At 42.7% G+C, this 20519-nt stretch overlaps 1 protein-coding gene across 1 annotated transcript in view; it reads right to left on the minus strand.

Moving 5' to 3' along the window:
- drosha (drosha ribonuclease III) overlaps positions 1 to 20519 on the minus strand; it is an 81232-nt gene that overhangs the window by 34606 nt on the left and 26107 nt on the right. The window contains exons 17-22 of the mRNA XM_044175969.1: positions 19420 to 19527; positions 11698 to 11836; positions 11518 to 11578; positions 11097 to 11156; positions 8769 to 8868; positions 6278 to 6380 (exon numbers count right to left, since the gene is read on the minus strand). Of these exons, the coding sequence (XP_044031904.1) occupies positions 6278 to 6380; positions 8769 to 8868; positions 11097 to 11156; positions 11518 to 11578; positions 11698 to 11836; positions 19420 to 19527 (571 nt within the window). The remainder of the gene's footprint in view (positions 1 to 6277; positions 6381 to 8768; positions 8869 to 11096; positions 11157 to 11517; positions 11579 to 11697; positions 11837 to 19419; positions 19528 to 20519) is intronic.

The following is a 20519-nucleotide window of genomic DNA, read 5'->3' on the forward strand; positions in this document are numbered from 1 at the left end:
AACTCGGCAATGAGTTATAATTGCTTTATTAAAAGTAGGAGTGCATTTTTATTGCTTTTTGGCGGTGAAATGACCTCAGGGTTCCCTGCAGATTCACCTCCCCCTTGTCAGAGTGCAAAAGGAGGAGGAAGAGGAGGAGGAGGAGGAGGAGGAGAGGCAGGTATGGTTGCATCACTACACTGAAATGGAACTGGCCAAGGTCACATAAACATCAAACTTGAACTTGGCAGGCTGAGTCGGTGTCACATATTTAGGTATGAATAGGCCTGATAAACACATATAAGCCCACACTCAGACTTACGTACTTCATGCTCTAACCCATTCATAGACAGCGTGGACAAAAGTTTAATGTCCTCTTAATGTCCACATAGAACATGTGCATACACCAACACACAACCAAAAGACAAGGGACAAAGAAAGAAATTCAATAGAGGATGGGTCCCAAATTACGGAGAGCTGCTGTCACAGCAAGCAAAAGAACAAGACAAGTATCCCAAATTTCTCTCTTTATTGGAATGAAATGCAGCATCTCCAGCTCATTCAGTTGCAATAGTCAGCTCCTTTGCACAAGTCAACTCTCCTTTGTGTGTTTTGTTGTTTTGCTCTTCTACTGTTTCTACTAAAATCAGTGGAACTATCATGGTGCCTTTAAGCTGCGTACAACTTCGAACCATCACACTTAGGGTGGCTCATTCAATTTAGAAAGCAATAACCACCTGGCAAATTGGGTATACAATCGTGCAGTGGTTTTTATTATGTGCATAAATGAGCCAGTGGAAATGGGGAACGGTGCGGTTGCAAGTCTAAATGCACAAACTGCTTTCATGGACGACATCAAAAACATATGAGGGATCCATCATCTGGGGAGGGAAACTGCTTTCAGATGGCTAACAGGCCATTTACACACACACACACACACACACACACACACACACACATACACAAACAGTGAAGATGCAGCCTACATAACCGAAACCATAAAAAAATACAAACAAACCACCTAGCACAAAGACAAACACAAATGCACACCCACTCTATCTGCCTTGCATGCCCTTTACTTCTAAACAGAGTGGGAAATTACTACCAGTCATTGCCCAAATGTTCGTAAAATTTGATTAAGCCTGACAACTTTGTCTTACCCTGGCAGCCATTTTAGCAAGTAACCGGCTCTCATTCATTTGGAGGCCCTTCACTTATATAAAAATCTAGTTGAGTGGTAAAATAATGAAAGTAGCTTGTGAATTTGGAAAGCAGTCATTGTGGTTTTGAGACAAAAAAGTAATTTCCTGTCATGCTTATGACCAATTCAAAATTTGAATACAATATGTCTAAAAATCCATATCTATAAATCTAAACTCTTCTTAAAGTAATCCACAAACACAGCATGCCACTAAACCCCTTGCAGATGTGTATTAGTAAGCAAGGCCTGTGTGATCTTGGCATGACAGGGAGAGCGTCTCACTAAGGTTGACCGCAGGAGGCTCTAGAGAGGGGAGCGGTTCGTCACAGGATGTTTTCCACTAAGCATCAGCGATGAGATTTGTGGTTTTACCATAATGTGGACCACAGTTCTAGACGCTGCTACGTAGCAGATGTTTCCTCTGGAGACCAGCTGTGGGAGGATAAGAACTCCCTCCTAGGACCAAGTTTTGAATGTCTTTCAACTATCACTGATAATGCATTCGTGTGTGAACACTGAGGCTAGGGGTGTGGGCGGGGCCGGGAGGCAGTTTTCTTCATGTTTTGTTGACACAGCAGATTTGGAAAGTTCCCCAAATGGAGGCCTCAAAGTCGCTGAAACTCAAAGTTTTTTGCTTCTTGTTAGATTTTCAAAACTTCTTCCAAGAGGAAAGAGAAGGTGGGGGGTAAGCAATGAGGGAGGGAGAAAGCATGAGAGCCTCAAGAGATTTATAAAAGGTATTAAAAATCTCAAAGCAACACCTTTGGTGTCAATCAAAGGGCCTGTGAATGAAGAAACCAAGATATGCAGTTAATTCTAGCAAGAACACTCTTGACAAGGCGGCCGTCCGTGCAAAAAGTGTGCCCCAAAGCGATCCAATCAAACACACAACTTGCCGCAATCATTAAACAGAGATCTATGCTTCACAGTCCACCCCATCAGCCTGCAAAGTTGCAGCTGACGCCCTGAATACGCATAGCCCACAAAGACGCCCAGCCAACTCAACTGGCAATTACATGCTAGCATCTCCCCGCAGCTCATCTTGCAGTAACATCATGCCCCGGCCAAATCACTCTGCAGTCTCAGAGCTCCAGCACATTCAACACACCGAGTTGTCGACCCTGCCAGGGCAGCCATCACAAAATACAGCAGGCCTACGAGTGAGGTAAACCTGCCCAGAATATGCACATGAAGAATCACTGCCACTGCAGTGGGGACACTGAATTTGAGAATGCACTGGATGCCCTTTTGAAACTTCCAGGAAAATGTGATTGATTCACCAGCTCCTAATAAACCTAATGACGCAGATGTAAGACTTGAGTTCGACAGCATTTTATTGAATCTGAATCCAGTATAAAAGTCTGTTTTTTTTTCAAAACCCACTGAATGTATTGAGTTCTAGCTTAAAATTTTAAATAACCAACTTTATGTATGAGTCCGTATGTAAGAACTCAAAATTCAGTGCACTAAAACTCAATTTTCTTCAAGGTAGATTACCTCTTTGCTATGTCGATAAATGATCACATTGACACTGCTCTTTGCAATTGTTGCCTTAAAGATTTGTTAGACACTGACCTTAACTTGGACCAAAACTGGAACCACGGCCAAATGGAGCCCAACCCTAAACTGATAAATTACAAACTTCACCATGCAAATTTGATACAGGTCAGAGAGAACACGGTGTACAAACTCTAACAAAGTTTTCATCCAGTACTGTGTTGAGAATATCAGTCATGACCAGAGAAGGCCAGCCACTAATGAATCTCCACATCTGTCACAAGTCTAATTCAGACAGCCATGCCGGCTGTACAGTGTTATGTTTAGGAATAGAATTCCAATGTCTGTGGGCTTTCAGTGACCAATAAAAACCCAGAGTCAGGGGCATATGAAACACCAGCGGCTGACAGTCACATTAATAACCTAGAATGAATTATTCAAAAACGCTCAGGCTCTAATCCATCAAATAATATATTAAGCCGCTCCCTCTCAGCTCAATAGGGGCTGAAGCAGCAGACGGACACAGAAAGCAACACATTAAAGGCTAAAATGAAACGAAACCAAAACAGGAAAATAGAATTTTCACCACAGCAGCGACAAAGGCAGACTGAGTGCACTGTAATATCAAACATCTTACTTTTCAAAAATGAGGCTTGGAGCGGGGGGGGGGGGGGAGACAGAGAAACAAAAAAAAGAGGGCACACAAGAACCCAACTCCACCAGTGCTACCATTGCAGCAATTAACAAAGAGAGCAGTACTCGCTCAATGAATACACCGGCTGCATTGTGTATGAATCTGATATTCAGCAAGTGAGAGATAATCCTTTCTCTCCATTCTTTTAATAGGAAGAGCTTAGAGAGGGCCCTCACAAAGGTTCACCATCTGTATCCCCCATGGCTGCTGGCAGCGTATAATCCACAGATCAACTGTACAAGGAAATTAGGGCCATAAAAACAGAGTGGGGCCTCTTTTCTTCTTCTCTCAATTCTTTTCAAACTGTTCTGTAGGAAGGAAACGACGTGGCTTATCAGTGAAGAGGACCTGAGAGGGAAACGGGAGGGCAACAGGCGTGCAGAGTTTCTATGAATAAGCAGAGGGAGAAAGTGGTTTCTAAAGATGAAGAGGTAAAGTGGGCAAGAGCAAAAGTACAGAAGGAGAGGGTGAGAGAGAGAAGGGGGGAGGGGTTGGTACAGAATGGGAGGTGCGCAGGCCAAAAGAGCCCAAATGAGAATGGCCCACTCTGGCAGAAGTTAATGACGGAGGATCAGAAAAGCAAGATTTCCATTCAACACTTTGAATTATTCAGGGTTGCAGGGCACCCATTTGCATTGCAGATGCCTTTGCTTTCCATTCCTCTACCGCTCTCCCTCCATTCTTACTCTCTCTCCAGCTCTCTCCCTTTCTTTCTCTCTCTGTCTCGAGCAAGAGAATGGCCCTGCCTCCGGGTTAGGAGATAGACACATTCTCGGCTCCATGGAGGGAAAGCCTTGCCCATGCAAAGCAGGAGATTATCTGCCATTTCCAACAAAGCCCAGGTTCAACGTTCACTGTGGCAAAGAAACAAATAAAATAAAGGTCAGAAAACATGCATAGTAAGCCGTTAAAGCTATCTGCCAGGGCCTTGGAAATATTATGAGCATGTCATATTCCATCACAGCTTTCAGAAATGGGCCAATTTGAATTCTATGCATGTGTACACTAGAGGAAAAAAGCGTGTTAAAATAGAAAAATAAAATTCAAAAAATGACGGTACCTTCAGACAACAAGGCAGTGACATGTCTGCAAGTGTATGTCTGTTGATGTGGTGCTTGCTGATTTTGGGAAAGTGGTGGTTTGACGTCTGTCAGACGGAAAGGCCTGCGTGAGGATGAAATGACAGCGTTTGTATGCCCCTCGTACCATCCTACAGCACGTGTGAGCGATCCGAGTTTGTCTTGTAAGGAGAAAATGCTCTGTGCGGTGAGAGAGTTGAAGGGCTGGAGGGCGGTAGGCGGTAGGGGTGTGTGTGTGTGTGTGTGTGTGTGTGTGTGGGGATGACAGAGTGACAGGATGACTCATCATCTGTGTGGCACATCTTTCACCTAATAACACCCAAACTCTACATCACAGGGGAACAGAGAGAGAGATGGAGGAACGCAAAGGGACATAAAGAGTAAGTCAGAGACAGGGGAGGGTGGAGACAGATAGACTGCTCAACGACAAGGTCTTAAAGGAGGCGTTTGAGCTAAAAAAAAAAAAAAATGAAATGAAGATGACAAAAGGCTCAGTGAAAGAACAGAGGCAACATCAGACGGCATTCTCAATGCAAGTGACTTTGTACGTCTCGAATCGGTGTGTATGTGTGCATGTTTTGCCCCTCAGCGTGTGTGGATGCGGTGGTGGGGGTGTGTGTGTGATATTTTTGAGTTAGTAATCCAAAACCCATCACCACAGGGTGCTCTCTGACAGCGGGTTTCTCACAGGTTCCTTTATAACACCATCCCTGTTTATTCATCACTTTTATTAAGTTGAAATTTGAAGTAGAAGAGGAGAGAGGAAAGAGAAAGAGGAAGGGGAAGAGGAAAAGAAAGAGAGGCATCCAGTGTCATGGCCCTGCTGCCTTGCTCGGATGTGTGCAGCAATGAGGCGGCGACAGCCACGGGACAGAATAGATTATGACTTTGTCTCTGCTGATAATGAACCCGTAACAAGTACGGGGCCCCGGGGCCGACAGGGGGCCATGGTGCCAGTCAGCACTTTCCCCGCCGCTCTTTGTGCACTGCTGTTTTGGTGCAGGGGGAGGGAAGCGAAGATCTCTTTAAAGCCACCCACTTTCTGTATCTATCATCAGGGGAGCGCAGAGATGGCTGAACTGGTTCAATCAAGATGGTGATAAGATGAGGAAAGCTGCCAACTCTGCAGCTCTCCAGGAGTGAGACTTAGCTTAGCGCTGCCCATGAGGTTGGATGGAAAGAGGGAGACTGTCCCCACCAAGAGATTTGTGTGTGTGTGTGTGTGTGTTGTGTGTGAGTAGTTTCCAGCACGGGGTCCTAATCACTGCACAAACTCTATCACTGAACTGCTAGCGAGATGAATAGTAAGCTTGTGTATGTGTTTGGTGTGGGTAAAGGAGAGCAGAGCTCTGGGAATTGCCTGTCCAGCCAGAGGTCAAACCACATCTCCTGAGATCAATAAAGCTGTGTAATGTTTCCAGGGCCTAATGGGAGATCCACTGCTGCTATTTACACAGCTTAACACACACACACACACACACACACACACACACACACCTGAATTAAACTATTAAAAGATTACATTTTATTCAAAGCACATGAAGTTAGCAGGTGAATTAAACACATTTATGCATAGAAGCATCGCCAATAAAAATACCTGCGTGCTATGGCAAAGCAGCACTCCACTAAAACTAGAGTATTACACCCCATCCTTATTTTTGCGTTGTGTTTATAAGAGCGGGGAGACAGTATTTGTTTATAGTATATGTAAATCTATCCTTTTAGGAATAGATTTACATATGTAGTTCACTCAAAATGTATTCGTCTTTTTCGTTCTCCTGCACAACCATCATCCCCGCTTCTATCTTTGTCTCGTGGGAATCTCACCGATAAGAGCCTCAAAGCAGTTGGCCATGGCGTGTCGCAGGTCCGACTCCCGGCACAGATCTGGTCCGTGAGCGTAGAGCATGAAGCGATCTAACTCCAGTTTCTGTAAAAGACAAACACATTCATATCAGTGTGCTGCCACCAACACCTCAGTAATAGCCTCTTGAAAAAGTAATAGCATTTTTTGGTATTGCACATTTTCATAGGCTCTCCATGGGAAACAAGGGGCCAAAAAACTCGAGGGAAATGAAAAAGATTGCCTGCCCTTGCTGGAAAAGGTTCTACTTCATGGCATTGACAGATGTGCCCATGTGTTGTCCAGCTGTGGCATGATGCACTAAGCCGGCACAGGAGGAAAATGTTCACACACGTGCATAAATGCACGCACAAAATTACACTGGCACGCAAACACACATGTGCTAGATAATCCCAAGATAAATTGTGAAATAGTACAGTGGTGACCTTCATTCTGTCTGAAAAGTAGTGAGTTCTTTCACTGGTAAAAGGCATAAAAGAAAACTGATACGTTGAAAAGGAATATTGAATTTATTATACTGGAAGTTACTATAAGGCTATTACTAAGCTTATAAATACAGTATGTGTTATTACAATAACAATGTCCTATTTATCTCTGTGGTACTATGTTACCTCATATCCCTGCATTACAACATACCTGTATTTAACATACCTCTTCGCATTTTTGTATTATATGTCAGTCATCTACATAGTCATGTACAGTTAATTGTATTATTTTAATCTATGCAAGCTCAATCCAGCACCTTACTGTATAGTAGACATTACATTGAACACAATATTATCTACTTGCACTACTAATGTACAGTACATTACTGAGCACTATCATTGTACAGCGTATATCTAATACATATCAGAGTTAAAGTATGGTCTTAATTTTTAGTTTTGTCTCTATTCTCAGACATTATTTTGTTCTAGTTGTTTGTTTATTATTTTTATTTATGGCTTTTTACTGAATTGTGTTTCATTCCTACAGTACCTCACCTACAGTGTCCTTATGTCATTTGTTTCATGATTTATGTGCCTTTGCAGTTGTAGTAACACTTTAATTTCCCAGTGGGATTAATAAAGTGCTCTTTGTATCTTTTTTTTTTCTACTTTCCAAAAGTTTCTCCATCTTTTAATATGTTAGGGCTTTTTGGGAGTTTCCTTGTCATAGAACTTGGGCTGGTCCAGGAACAACTGCTGATGGGGGCCAGTAAAGCCCACTGGCTGTACAAATACACTTTACTTGTGACCAGAGGGTCACTGGAAAGACTAAGATCACCTGCTTGGTAAATATGTGATAAGAAACTGAATGAGAAGCTATCGCCTAATTGACTCAACAACTACAACCAAGCTACTCTTGAAAAAGGAAGTGAACATCCAGTGGAGCTGGTTGTACTGGTCAACTTCTAGGATTGATAAATCTGTGTGAGAATAATGCATAAAGAAGTATACATGCTCAGTCTAATAATAATATGATACTAAGATGGTAATAATAATAATAAAATGATTCGTTTGCACTTCATATAAATAAGTGTTGTGATGTGTGGGACCATGGGTCAGTCAAACTTTGTGCAACTATTTCTCTGAGCCAAGTCAAAAGTAGCCCAACTTGACTTTACTGGCAGACTACCACAGACGAATACACGGCAAAAAACAGTCAGGGTTCTATTTAATTATGGCTGATAACTGTTGGTGGTATCCCACCCCCCGTGATTGCACACACAAATTAAATCACAATTCATAAATACTCCAACTCAGAGGGAACCCGTTCTTACTTTTAAGCCTTCCAAGTGAAGTGGCGGATTGTGCCGTTGCTTGCTGAAGATATTTTTTGAAAGATAATTGCGAGTGTTCTTGAGCAGACGGCTTTAGAGGAGCCTGGTAAACAACTTGGCAACGTTGAACACTGTATCACACTCACTTTACCGCGAGCGGCAAATTGAAACAAGCCAAACTGCTACATAGCACTAATGCAGATTCGGGCGGCTGCATCTTTGTATTCAGCAGGGAGCAACATGAAAGATTGAAGTTTTTAATTGCTTTCTCCACATCACGGGACGATTATTGTTGTGTTCTTTACAAACGTGCCAGTGAGTGAGGCTTGGCTGTACAACTCTGCCAACAAGAGAGGGAAGGAGGGAAGCAAGGGGGCCTAGCGATAACAGGAACTGGAGAGTGTTTCAGGAAGACCTCTAGAAGCCCACAGGGACCCCAGCCGCACTAGTCTAGTCCTCCAAAACAACAACCTTTTAACTCCAATTACAAACCTGAGGGGGCAAAAAAAAAAAAAACGGTAGGGATGGCAAAAAGACAAAATTACTCTTTTCCCCAGTGCACCCTTAGAAGGAAGCACTCATAACGGCAAGACAGAAAACAATAACACTGTCTCAAACATGTTCTCTTGTCAGTTCGCAGACCTTTCACTGTTTTGACCTGCAGACTTGCTATGAGTTGGAGGAAGCGAGTTTACCTTGGCTAGCATGGCTAAGTGCTGGTTCTGTACGATGGCTGTTCGGTAGGTGGCCAAGCCGCCCTCCTCTAAACTGGGAAAAAGGTAGTACAAGTGGACACTGCGGACAGAGAAATGAAAACAGACTAGAACAGTTGAAAAACAAGTCACTGGATCTCAGATTTCATGGTTTGTAGACATTTTAGTTGGAAAATATCCCATACTTCTTTTAGTGCCTTAATTTCTTGTCTGAATATAAATTAGTGTTCAAAAAAACAGCAAAAGTGGCAGAGAAATATGACCATCACAAAATCTACTGAAAGTTACTCTTCAGACCAACAAAATGAGAATGTGTAATGAAGAAAAGGGAGTGTACAACTTTCTAAAATGTACAGTCAGATTATATTGTTAGATATTTGTTTCATGCAGCCTTGTACTGCATTGACCAAAAATTTCAAGACCACCTAATTAATTTTCCAGAGATTTCCAGCCTTTCCAGGTCTGTGTTGGAACCCAAAAATGGACGCAGACGCTTCAGTAGTTCCACAGCTGGGTTCCGGGCGAGCAGGTTCCATTTTCATTACGGTCCAGTGTCTCCCTAACCACAGCGTATCATTTGATTTCATTTGAATTAAAACAGGCCATTTAATTCAGTCATTTCTAATCAATGCAAAGAGAGGAAAGCAGGTGGCATTCCGTTTTCCAAATTCACGAGAGGTCTATTTGTCAGGGTATTGTGATCATAGTGTGAAAACAAAGCACTTGGAATTAATAAAAACCACTTAGCGTAATGAAAAATAATTAGACCAGAGACACTTGTTTGCTGGCAAAAATGTCAGTCACAGAAATTGGCTAACTGGGCTACATAGCATTCTTCAGGTACAAAAACACTGTGTTTGTAAATGAGGTTATCAATCAAAACCAGATTAGCACAAGATAAAGTTGATTCACAAAGAAAATGGCCTTCAAAAATGTTCTTCATGATGTAACTCTGAAGCTCATCTGCAATTCATTTCTCATGCACTTCTCCTCACATGTTGTGCATCAGTGATTCTTAAACTTTATGTCTAAAAAAATCCCAAAACACAAGTGATGTTTACTTGCCCCGCTGTGTTCTTAATACACTTCCAAAGACGACTCCTAGTTTGCCTTTTCAGGCATTTATCTTATCTTAATTATTACTAATTTAAAAACTTACCTGAACTTCAATAACTCCGTCTTATGAAATATTTACAAATATTATTTTTTTTACATCTGCTGACCCTTTTAAAAAAAAATCGTCCCATGACCCCCCCTCTGTTCAACACTAACTCCCTGTGGTGGGGCTATTCAAATGTGCAAAATATTCTGTTGGCTGGACAGCAGAGGCACAGATAGCCTCCAAGGGCAGTGCGCACTGGAGGTGCACAAGGCAGTTGGCCGGATCTGCTGTACCCATTTAACTGGACAAGAGGCTGATAAATAATTCAGAGGGCCAGAGCGTAGGGCAAGCATGTCTCGTCAGACGCTAACAATCAAAGAAGGAAGGCAGAGGAAGAGGGGGAAGGAGGGAAAGTGGCAAAACATGCCCAGAGATATCCAGAGCAACAGAGGCTAACCACCTTCTTTGTAACACTGTTCTTGCTGCATAAGGAGCTGAAGCAGTGTCCTGTGTAACCCAGTGTCAGTTCCTATTAAGGTTTAATCCTGCTCCTGAATCTTCACTGTTGTGGAAGTGTTAGCATCAAGGGTTACGAATTAGATTTTGGTAGTAGAAGTTATGTTGTTGGGCAAATGGAAGTCAGATAAAAATCTATTCTTCCTTTTTGCTACCTGTGTGTCTATGTGAGTGCTACACCCTGTGGTAAGAGAGAAAGCCCTTTTCTTATATTTCCTTCTAGTAACAGCCACTCAGAGGAAGAGGTAACGGTATAGTGGTTAGTTGGGCACTACATTGCTAGGGTAGTGCGCGAGATTAATAATAGCTACATATAATTAGCACTGTGCTTAGGTAAATGCCGGGCAGCAACGTCTGCACTCACCTGGGAGTCAATAACACAGTCAGCATTCCAGACAGCAATTCCAGACAGCTAATTGCAAGTTGTCATGGAGAATTTCAGGCCGTTAAAAGGGGGTAGGGGAAAATTACATCCCAGTTCCAATTACCAGTAAATCACTGTCTTGAATGAGTCGAAAGTATAGAGAGGAGCGTGGTTGACAGACACGGATAGATGTAGACAATGAGAGAAAGGGAGAAATGAAGTGGAAGTGAGAGGGTGAGAAAGGAACGGGGGGGGGGGAGGCCGATAGTGTTGTAGTCAGCTTCAATTAGCGGTTCTGTCTATCAAAAATGCACGAGCGCTTTCTCACCTGGTGAGGAACTCGACAACAGCATCACCCAGGAACTCCAGTCTCTCATTGTGATTGATCCTAGGGATGGGGAGGAGACGGGAGGAAAGGTGGTGATGCGAGGACAGCTGAAGAAGTAGCGTCAAAGATAGACTATAGGCAAACACACATACATACATACATACACACTCACACACACACACACACAGCTGTTCACCTGATCAGCGCTCTGAAAATAACAGCAGCTCACATTCAATAATAAGTAGTCGTTGCCCTTAAAATTAGCTCATTTCATTTCCCCTGAGATATCCCTTCTTTTCACAGTTAAAGTTAATTTTCTTGTCAGCAGGCCTGCCGGGTATATTAATCACATGAATCGTCCCTTTGATTGCCCCTGTGGTCAGTGATAGCATGAACAGATATGTGCCTGCAGGCAACCTACCTGGAGGGGGAGGGGTCATCCTGCCCCAGACGAGACATGATGTTAATCAATGTGTTGATTCCTGAAAGCAAATACCCAGAGCGGAGAGGTGAGGGACCATAATAGACAGAGTGGTCATTTGACAGTAAGAAAAGAAATAAGACAGGGAGAGAATGGCATACATAGACAAAAATTACCCACCCTTCTTCCTCATGTACATGTGGTGGACCTTCCTGTCTCCGTACTTAGGCTGGCGGATGCCACAGTTGGAAAGGGAGTTGCGGGCATGATCAGGATTCATGCCAAAGTTGAGGTGGTGACTGGGGTGAGTCATGGCAAGCTGAAGGAGAGAATAAGGGAGTTAGCAAATAGGAGTAATGTAACACTTTTCAACCACAGGACCATTTTCAGAAACCGAGGAACCTTTCTAGGAACTCAGGAACTTAAAATGCGTTTAAGCTGGAGGAACCAGAGTCTTAATTTACTGTAGTTCCTGTGCTGTATTTCCTGCCCACCAAAAAGTCTCTGCTTCTGGGGTAGTAATTGCTGATGGCTGAGGAACTACAGTGGCAGAGTTTGCAGCACTGACCCGATTAGCTTCAGAAACCCCTCACACTTTTCTGATGTCGGATTAGGGGGCCTGTGTCCGGCCATTTTTGTAACTTTCCTAAAAACAACCCAAGAGCACCACTATGTATGCCTTCCAGGACAGACTGTCTGAAAATGTGCGCCGTTATAACCATATTTCAATGATATTGCGTCTTCCCCCTCTCTATGATGGCCAGCTTTTCACTCTGCCTTCCAGTGTGGCCATTTGGAACAACTCCAAACACTTTTGATTTACAACGTGGTCGGACAACACGTCGTACAAACTAGTTCTCTTCGAGCATAACCTGACCCTTAGCTTGTCACCAAAGTACAGCAGCTGATGAAACAGATGAAGGGAACAGCATCAATTCTAAATATGTATTTAGGATTTAGGATACGTGGGTTGCTTTCAAATTAATTTGAGCAAATTACATGTTACTTCTCATTCAATCAAACTTGAGTTTTTGAATAAGTTATAGCCAATAAAAAAGTGACAGACAGGAATTTTTTTTACAGACAGGCATCTTGCCTTTATGGCATTTTCAGTCTATCACTCCACCTCTGCACATCTGCTTTCCAACATCCACTCAAACATCATAGTCGCAAAGCAGTAAATTACAAATAACATGCAATGAGAATGTGTTGTCTTATCCTGTGCAAAAAATTGTGACCAAAAAAAAAAGCTACTTAATTTCCATTATCAATCCGAATTGCCCAATCTTCATGGTTCTTCAGATGTAGTCGAAATGCAAACAGGAATGCTCCACAGAGGCAGGTTCCTGATACAGTTCCTGAATTTAGTTCCTGGGACTTTGTTACAGGTCACAGAGAGCCAATAGTGTGCACAGCATTTAGACATCAACAACATGGCCCAACCCCAGGCCCTGTGAAAACCCTTCACAGAGCCTGATCCGTTCCATTCCCTCTTTTGGCTAATGACTATTTAGAAACGGTAACACTGGTCAAAGCAAATCAGTATAGTAAAGGATCAGCAATCGCTCAAAGGAAAAGAGGAGAGGTAACTGTACTTAGGTGAGCCACTGAAAGAGAGAGCAAGTGTCCCTCGCGCCTCTTTGTCACAGTGAAGTTGTTTGTATGAAAATTAATGACTTAAACTTTCAAACCTGTAAAGAGAGGCAAAAGTGAGAGTTTAAGGTAAAATAACCCTGAAGGAAACGCATTAGCCGACATTCAGCTTTGTTTGAAAAGAGGACAAAAACTGCTGTGCCTGGAAAGACTGCCGCAGCTGAACACATCTCAAACTCGCTGAGGGAAGAAAAAGGAAAAAGATAGGGCTCAGTTGGATATGTCAAGCCTTTATCAATCTTACATTAGGAGAATGTTAATCTCAGCCCAAAAAAAAAAAAAAAAAACCTCGAACTACTCTCCCCCCCTGGGCTTGCTTTTCAAAATGCTTGTCTCCTTTCAGCCAACTTCAAATCAATTTCAAGCTCCAATGAGATATATATGTAAAACGTTAACAGAGAGGTTTCAATATTTATAGTTGCTCAAGAGGCCTTCAGCATTGTAGCCTTGAACACAGAGATGACAAATTCAACAGCAATTGTATTTTTTTCTGTGGTTAAGAGGAACAGTGTTTTTTGTGGGAGAAAAAAAGCTAGTTATTTGACATGACACAAGCAGAAATCTAGCAATTCTCAGCGCCGTGTTGACAGTTTGATAAAAAAATATAAATAAAAACAACAACAACAACAACAACGTCTACTTCCAATTTCAACTCCCCCATTGTGCGATGTCAGACACAAGTCAATGACTGCCTACTACACAGCCTGAACTACAGAGTTGGGTACTCTAAAGGAAACGCATCAAGCAAAATACATCAGTTATTCTGTAAACACTGCAGGTCCTTCACAGTTAAGGACAACATCCAACAACAGAATTGGCTTTTAAGCTGAATCTGTGGAGAGGATTGACGTCTGCAACTGTTCCTGTCAACATAATGACTGCGTAAAGTATCGGAGGGATTTGGATTTAGTGATCACTGCCTCAGCTGCTGCTCAACTGCCTTTGGCTAAACAGGAATGAACATCATCGCTCAGTGGAGAGCCGCAGACTTGACTGGAAAGAGTGTTGTTGCACCCGCATGCAGGGAAACTGATGTGCAAACTGCCTGCTTGGCAAACAGCACTCAACAATGTTATTACCATGTACTGCATTATTTAATATAGTACACAGGTAAATAAGGATTCAGGAGTAAAAAAAAAAAAAAACAACAACTGAGGGAACGGAGTGGGAGTTTACTTGTAATAAAATGTGCTATATAAAAAATTGCCTTTGCATTTCCCTTACGTTGGTATTTCGATCGCAAAAAGCTACAGATTGACTGCAGCAAAATCATTCTGTCTCTCTAACCTACTGATCTTCATGATCCCGACAGTGACGGACAACACATCGCAACAGCCAAAAACGAGCTAACTGCTTTAGTTGTGTGTTTTGCATATTTATGGAGAACAGAGTAAAATATGAATACGGAAATTTTAACAATTCAGCCATTTGGCAAAACGTTTGATTTTCTGTTCTTTGAGGATTTAGCCACTTCTAGTCACCATGTTCTTCTCACAATAAGACTGCTAAGTGGTGAGTCAGTTTTATTGCTACAGTTGTTTGCTAGCTTGCCAGTATGGCTGATTTATAGTGTGTTCTGTCAGTGTGGCTATGGTTTAAAGATTTTGTCTTTTGGGGTTAGTGTCTTAGCTCTGAAGCTAGCTCGGAGCTACAATGGCTTTAGAGATACCCCACTGAGATTGGTCAGCTTGGGTTGTTTGTATTTTCTCCTACATGTTTCTGATGGTGGTGGAGATTGTTGATAGTGAGGGCAAGATGAAGCAAGCTGAATAAAATGTCTCACTAATCTTAACCTTTTCAGTAATACACATCTTGCAAAGCCATTTAACTGCAAACCTTCTGCTTGCCGCAATCACCACTGTTTATCACAGTGAATAAAAGAACACAGCCATTGCATGGCGGTAGTCTTAGTAGTGAGTCAAGCGAGATTTAGCGAAAAGTTTGTTAACTGTTGGGTCCGTGCCTGCATCACAACACATTTTAGTTAATATGTGCCACCGCCATACAGGCCATGCCTTGCAGTATTACGTATAACATTCAGATTTTTTATTTGTAACATGGAATATTCAAACATTCCTTTAGAAATATGAGCAAATATTCTAAGCCTGTAAAAAAGGTATTCAGGCCACCCCTACTTGAAACAGATGGACACCTCAATAACATGGTCGGGCATTCATCACCATGAATAACAAAACAAATAAAATACCCTGGTACTCTGTACACAGAGTCACAGCCGCATTCGTGGGGGCACACAAACAAAAGCATGCAATATCAGAGCTGGGGCCGAGGACTTGTACAGTTAAATTATTTAGATCCTTTGTGATGCCTCTCATTCTGTCAGCATGGGTCAAAAGTGAGGAACGGGGCTGAAGCAACAGGGGGTGGGTAGGATTATGAGGGTCTGGTGGATGTGGGGATGCGGGAGCATGTGGTGACCATGAACACATGTCCCTCCAACCCCCCAAGTTTTAAATGTTAAATGTTTAACAGGAAGGCTCTCTGAAGAGAAGCTTCAAAGGGCCGCTGGAGCCAGGCGGGGGGGGGGGATTGGGAGTGCAGAGTGCAGAGGCTCCCACTCTCAGGCTGGGTTTTTGTCAGTTGCCTCATGCCAGGATCACATTGCCATTCTGTACTGCAATAACAGGTATGCTGCTGCACAGAGAAACAATTGATGTTCTCATGGCTTTACTGACTTATAGTATAGTGATTATACATTTAAAGCATATGCTCTCTTTGCAATTTTTATTCACAGATAGCTTTCATTAAAACATTACAGAGAATGAGCTGGAAACAAGCATTGATTCTGTACAGACCCACCCAACTCTCTGGTTTCCCAGATGATCAACTGCTTTCATCTCTTCTAAGGAAAATATCAAATAAGGGAAATAAATTCCCATTCCTTTAATGGGAGTACAGCTTTACTCTTCATAGCTAGAGCAAAAAAAATCTCATTCTGAAATACAGATTCAAGTGTCCAAACCAACAGTGACCGCCCAAGTCCTGTTCCTCTCAAGAAATACCTCTTTAAGTACAGGCCATACTAGGTTTCACAAGGACTGAGTGTTTGTTTGTTTAAAATGTCAAAATATAGGTCAAAAGACTAGTATATATTATGCTGTGTTTGACTATTAACATACTTCTTACAGCGCTGAATATGGACGGTTACTCTTTAACCGGGTTCATCAACTTCCGCCCTCCACGTCTTTATTATATATACTTCCCTTGCTTTCTTCACAACTTTTGGAATAAAAGTACAGTTATTACATATACCAGTGCCCATGATTCTTACTATAATAGCTAAATACTGTTTAGGGAATCTGAAGGTACGTCTGTGAGGGAAGCATTACAAAATCTGAACAGAAATAAGAACACGCTCTTGAATAAAGATAGGAAAATAATCCCATAGCTATTGCCAATCACCCTGGGGAAGTCCTCAGCCCAGACCATATTCTGTTTCTAGAGCTGGTCCTGTGTATAAAAGGTACAACTGCAGTATATCTAGTTTGTACCCCCCTACCTCCCACAACAGCTCAGGCCCCTTCCCCACCAGAGAGGATTGTGGGCCTTCATGCTTCAAGCCCCATGCTACTTCTTTTCAGCCCGAGACCAATCAGGCGCCATGTGCCACTTCACGGAGGACATTGGCTTGGATTTACAGGAGTTACAAAGGATGTCGGGATGACGGGATGTCATGGCAATAAAAAAAAAAAAAAAACTTAAATAAATATTCATAGAAACCTCTCAAACCATCCTTAAAACATAAGCCATTGATCCAAATGTTCAGTTTGTTTAAAATACTCATGGCTTCTCTCTAGCTAAATATACTACTTTTGTGTCACTCCAGGGGCGTAAATATAGATAAATAAATAGTGCAGGCAGTGCGGTTGCACTGGGGCCAGTGAGGTGCGGGGCCCTTCATCAGTGTTTTTAAGAGTATTAGCTACACTATTTATCTATAATAATAAGTATTATTAAATATTGTTATTTTTACACAATGGGGAGTATAATGTTACAGAAGCATGTCCAGGCCCTGTTGTTGATGAACCACAGGCCCACAGTGGTACTAAAACACAGTTTAGAAAAGTCATAGTTGTTGAGAATTATAAAAAGGCACATACCACTGGCCCTGGGTGATACATTGTTAGTCTCATTAATAATAATAAGAGGCTATTAAGGTGATTTTAGCTGAATTGACAACCATTTCTAGTGTCTAGGCCCTAAACACAGTGTACCGGCAGGCTATAGTCAAAGATGTCATTAACGAAGAGTTGATTTTTATATGTAGGATATATGCAGAAATAAGGCTGTTTGTTGTGCAGTAAATTGATGGGATTTATGCAGACTGTGTGTAGCTGGACAGTTTTCGGGACAGTGTTTTTTGTTAAATATCGCAGCTCTCCTCTGTCTGGTTGTGTGCTAGAGGCTTCACTTTACTATCATCTCTTGCCTTTATATCAAATAGGAGTGCACGTGTGAGGTTATTGCACCAAAAAAGCCTTTTATTAAAGTCGGAGGTCATTTCAGCACCACAGTGAAATAGACAGCTCCTCTACTCTCCGGAGCTGATGCTTGCTTTCATGTTTCAGCACTTTGACCGTCAGAATGCTATCCATGGTTTTGATAGCTTGCTCTTTGACCTTTCTACTTTCCCAATACAATAGCCTAAGTAACTCATTTGACTGTAAAAACCAACACATTGTTGGTACTAAAATATATATACGCGTGTGTGTGTACGTGCTTCATAACTAGTAACTAGTGTGCACTAGGGACCGTAACACCTATACTGTGATTTGAAAATGTCTTTATATATGTCTATATATATATATATATATATATATATATATATATATATATATATATATATATATATATATATAGCGCTACAGATTCATTAATTGTCGAAACACAGTTCATTTGTAATGCAATCAAAGAGTGGTACCACATTCTCTCGTGTTAGAAAAGAGTAGACCGCCACTGGAAAACATTCCACTCATTAAATGTGATCATCCCATCAGAGTGGAGGTGGGAGGTGATGGCTGATTTGAAATCAGTTCTGACTCGGAGAGGGCTGTTTGAACAAGCACCATTGCACTCCTGCAGCCGTTCTGTCCAAACCTATCTGGGCATAAAGTGTGTGTGCTGGGGAACATTAGCCGGTGATGTGTGTGTGCAGTAGATGAGGAAGGTGCTGTAAACCAAGCAATGAAGACTCCCTACTTGGACCATTTCAGTCCCAGTGGTGAACTGCTGACAGCCCCCCCCCACACACAAAGACCTATGTCATGGTATTAACGCCTCAGTGGATAGAATTGCGATGCAGACAGACAGGCAACACACACTGCAGAGGCCTGCATGTGAGTTGTTATGATCAAACTTATTCTTGTGTTTGTTTGTGTTTTTCGAAGATGAAGGAATTGAAAGAGAAAGAGGGATGGACAAATCCATTAACTTCTCCCCAAGAGACAGAGATGTCAAGCTCAAATGGGCGTCTCCTCAGTGAAAGGCAGCATGTTGGCCATCGGCTGGCCTCGCAGCAGGTCACTGTTTCCTTTTTAGCACTCAAAATGACAGGTCGCCATTATACAAATGACAAAAGGGCCAATCGTTGATCGATATGTGCAAATCCCCACACATAAACACACCCAGCACACTGATCAGTCATGCACACAGAAGCACACAGAGCCTTGAGCGAATCTTAATGCATCCTTCCCCTTTTTAACTATGAATAGCCTACAACACATTGATTTCTAATGTATCAGGTTATGACAGCTCTTCAAAATTGCTGGAGGCAGCCGTGAAGCTTACTCTGAGAGCACACAGCTTGAGGCTGCAGACCTGACAGGGGAGAGCTGGCATTATGGAGGAGGCTGTTGTTGTCCAGACTACTGTCACTGCAACTCACAGCAGACCCGGGTTGCTTGCTGCAGAGATATGACTCAGGCCGGTGTGTGGGTTACCTTAGCTGACTCCTGAGCCCCTGTTTCCACCTGAACTATCCCTGCAGAGGCGAAATGGGCACAATAATGAGGCAAACACTGCCTCCCTGGATCTCTGCGCAGAAGCAGCCTGTGCACAAAATGTTTACTTTTTTATCTGGCCGGCTGTAGACTGCGCCCTGCCTAAAAGAACTGCGGGGATATGTCTACCCTTATCTATCCTGTTAGTTATCAACTATGCCAGCCTTTAAATAATGCAGCTTGGGTTGAGGCATCACTTTGTAAGTAAGCAGCTGTCATGGCTGTGCCTTACCTGAAGGAGGCAGCGCTCCTTGAAGACGTAGCCAATGAGCTTATCCAGGTGCATCAGACACTGGTGGTACCGGATATGATGGGTGAGAACAGGCAGCATCATGGCATGCTGTGGAGGACAGAGAGAATTGGCAAAAAGGGCAAGAGGGAAGAATTGGGGAAAAATTGGAAAGGGAAAGAAACAAAAAGAGATGGGGAATAAGGATCATGCCTTATATGAAAGAAGAGTGAGGGGAGTGTGTTTTGAGGGAAAGTGTGATGAAGAGATTGTGAGAAAGAAAGGGAGAGGGTTGATAGAGGGAACAGGGAGAGAGAAATCAATCAACCAGTCATTATTTATTAAGTGGTGCTCTGCAACAGAGAGATGAAATAATCAAAAACCCAATCGCTGCACTGTGAGAGGGAATGACAGAGAGGAGGGAAATTCACATTTGGACAGGACAGTCAAATCGAAGCCCATTTCGACATGTTGACACTCTTACATTTGGACAAACACTGACAGCCCCCTCTGACCCTCATATAACAAAAGAAAAAGTTTGAGTGCAGCAAAGTGAAAGGAAAGTGAAAAGGGAGGGAGAAGGGGAATTGGTGGATGAGCTGTGAGTAAAGTGAGTGTGCATATCAGTGAGGGAATGTGACATGGAAAGTGAGAATAAAAGCAAAAGAGAAAACAGTCAGTGGTCAGCAAATGAGTCTGACAGTCAGAGAGCCAATCTACAGAATCATTAGTGGAGGCTTATCAAGTCGGCCAGTCGGAGTGGCTGAGAAACTGTAGCAAAGGCTGGTGTACACACATTAACCCCGTGCCACCACATGAGAGAGGAGGGAGCCACGCATGTTTTAATTAGTGCTACTGGGGAGGGTGAGCCCAAGACCCGCCGGCTACAAGCAGTGCTGCCTCGTAGCCCTGGGGCCATCACAGGGGCCATGGTGACACACTCCCCAGGCCTTGTTAAGCAGCCAATTAACAAAGCCGGGCCCTGGTCGTGTCTACAGCTCCTGACCTGTTCTGATGACTGCTGGAGTGACTGAGTATATGTGTGTGTGTTGAAAGGCTGGACGGGGGCTTGTTAGAGTCGATACTCATGTAATTAAAAAGGT

Source organism: Siniperca chuatsi, linkage group LG19, assembly GCF_020085105.1.
Source record: "Siniperca chuatsi isolate FFG_IHB_CAS linkage group LG19, ASM2008510v1, whole genome shotgun sequence".
In the NCBI taxonomy this organism is placed as follows: Eukaryota; Metazoa; Chordata; class Actinopteri; order Centrarchiformes; family Sinipercidae; genus Siniperca; species Siniperca chuatsi.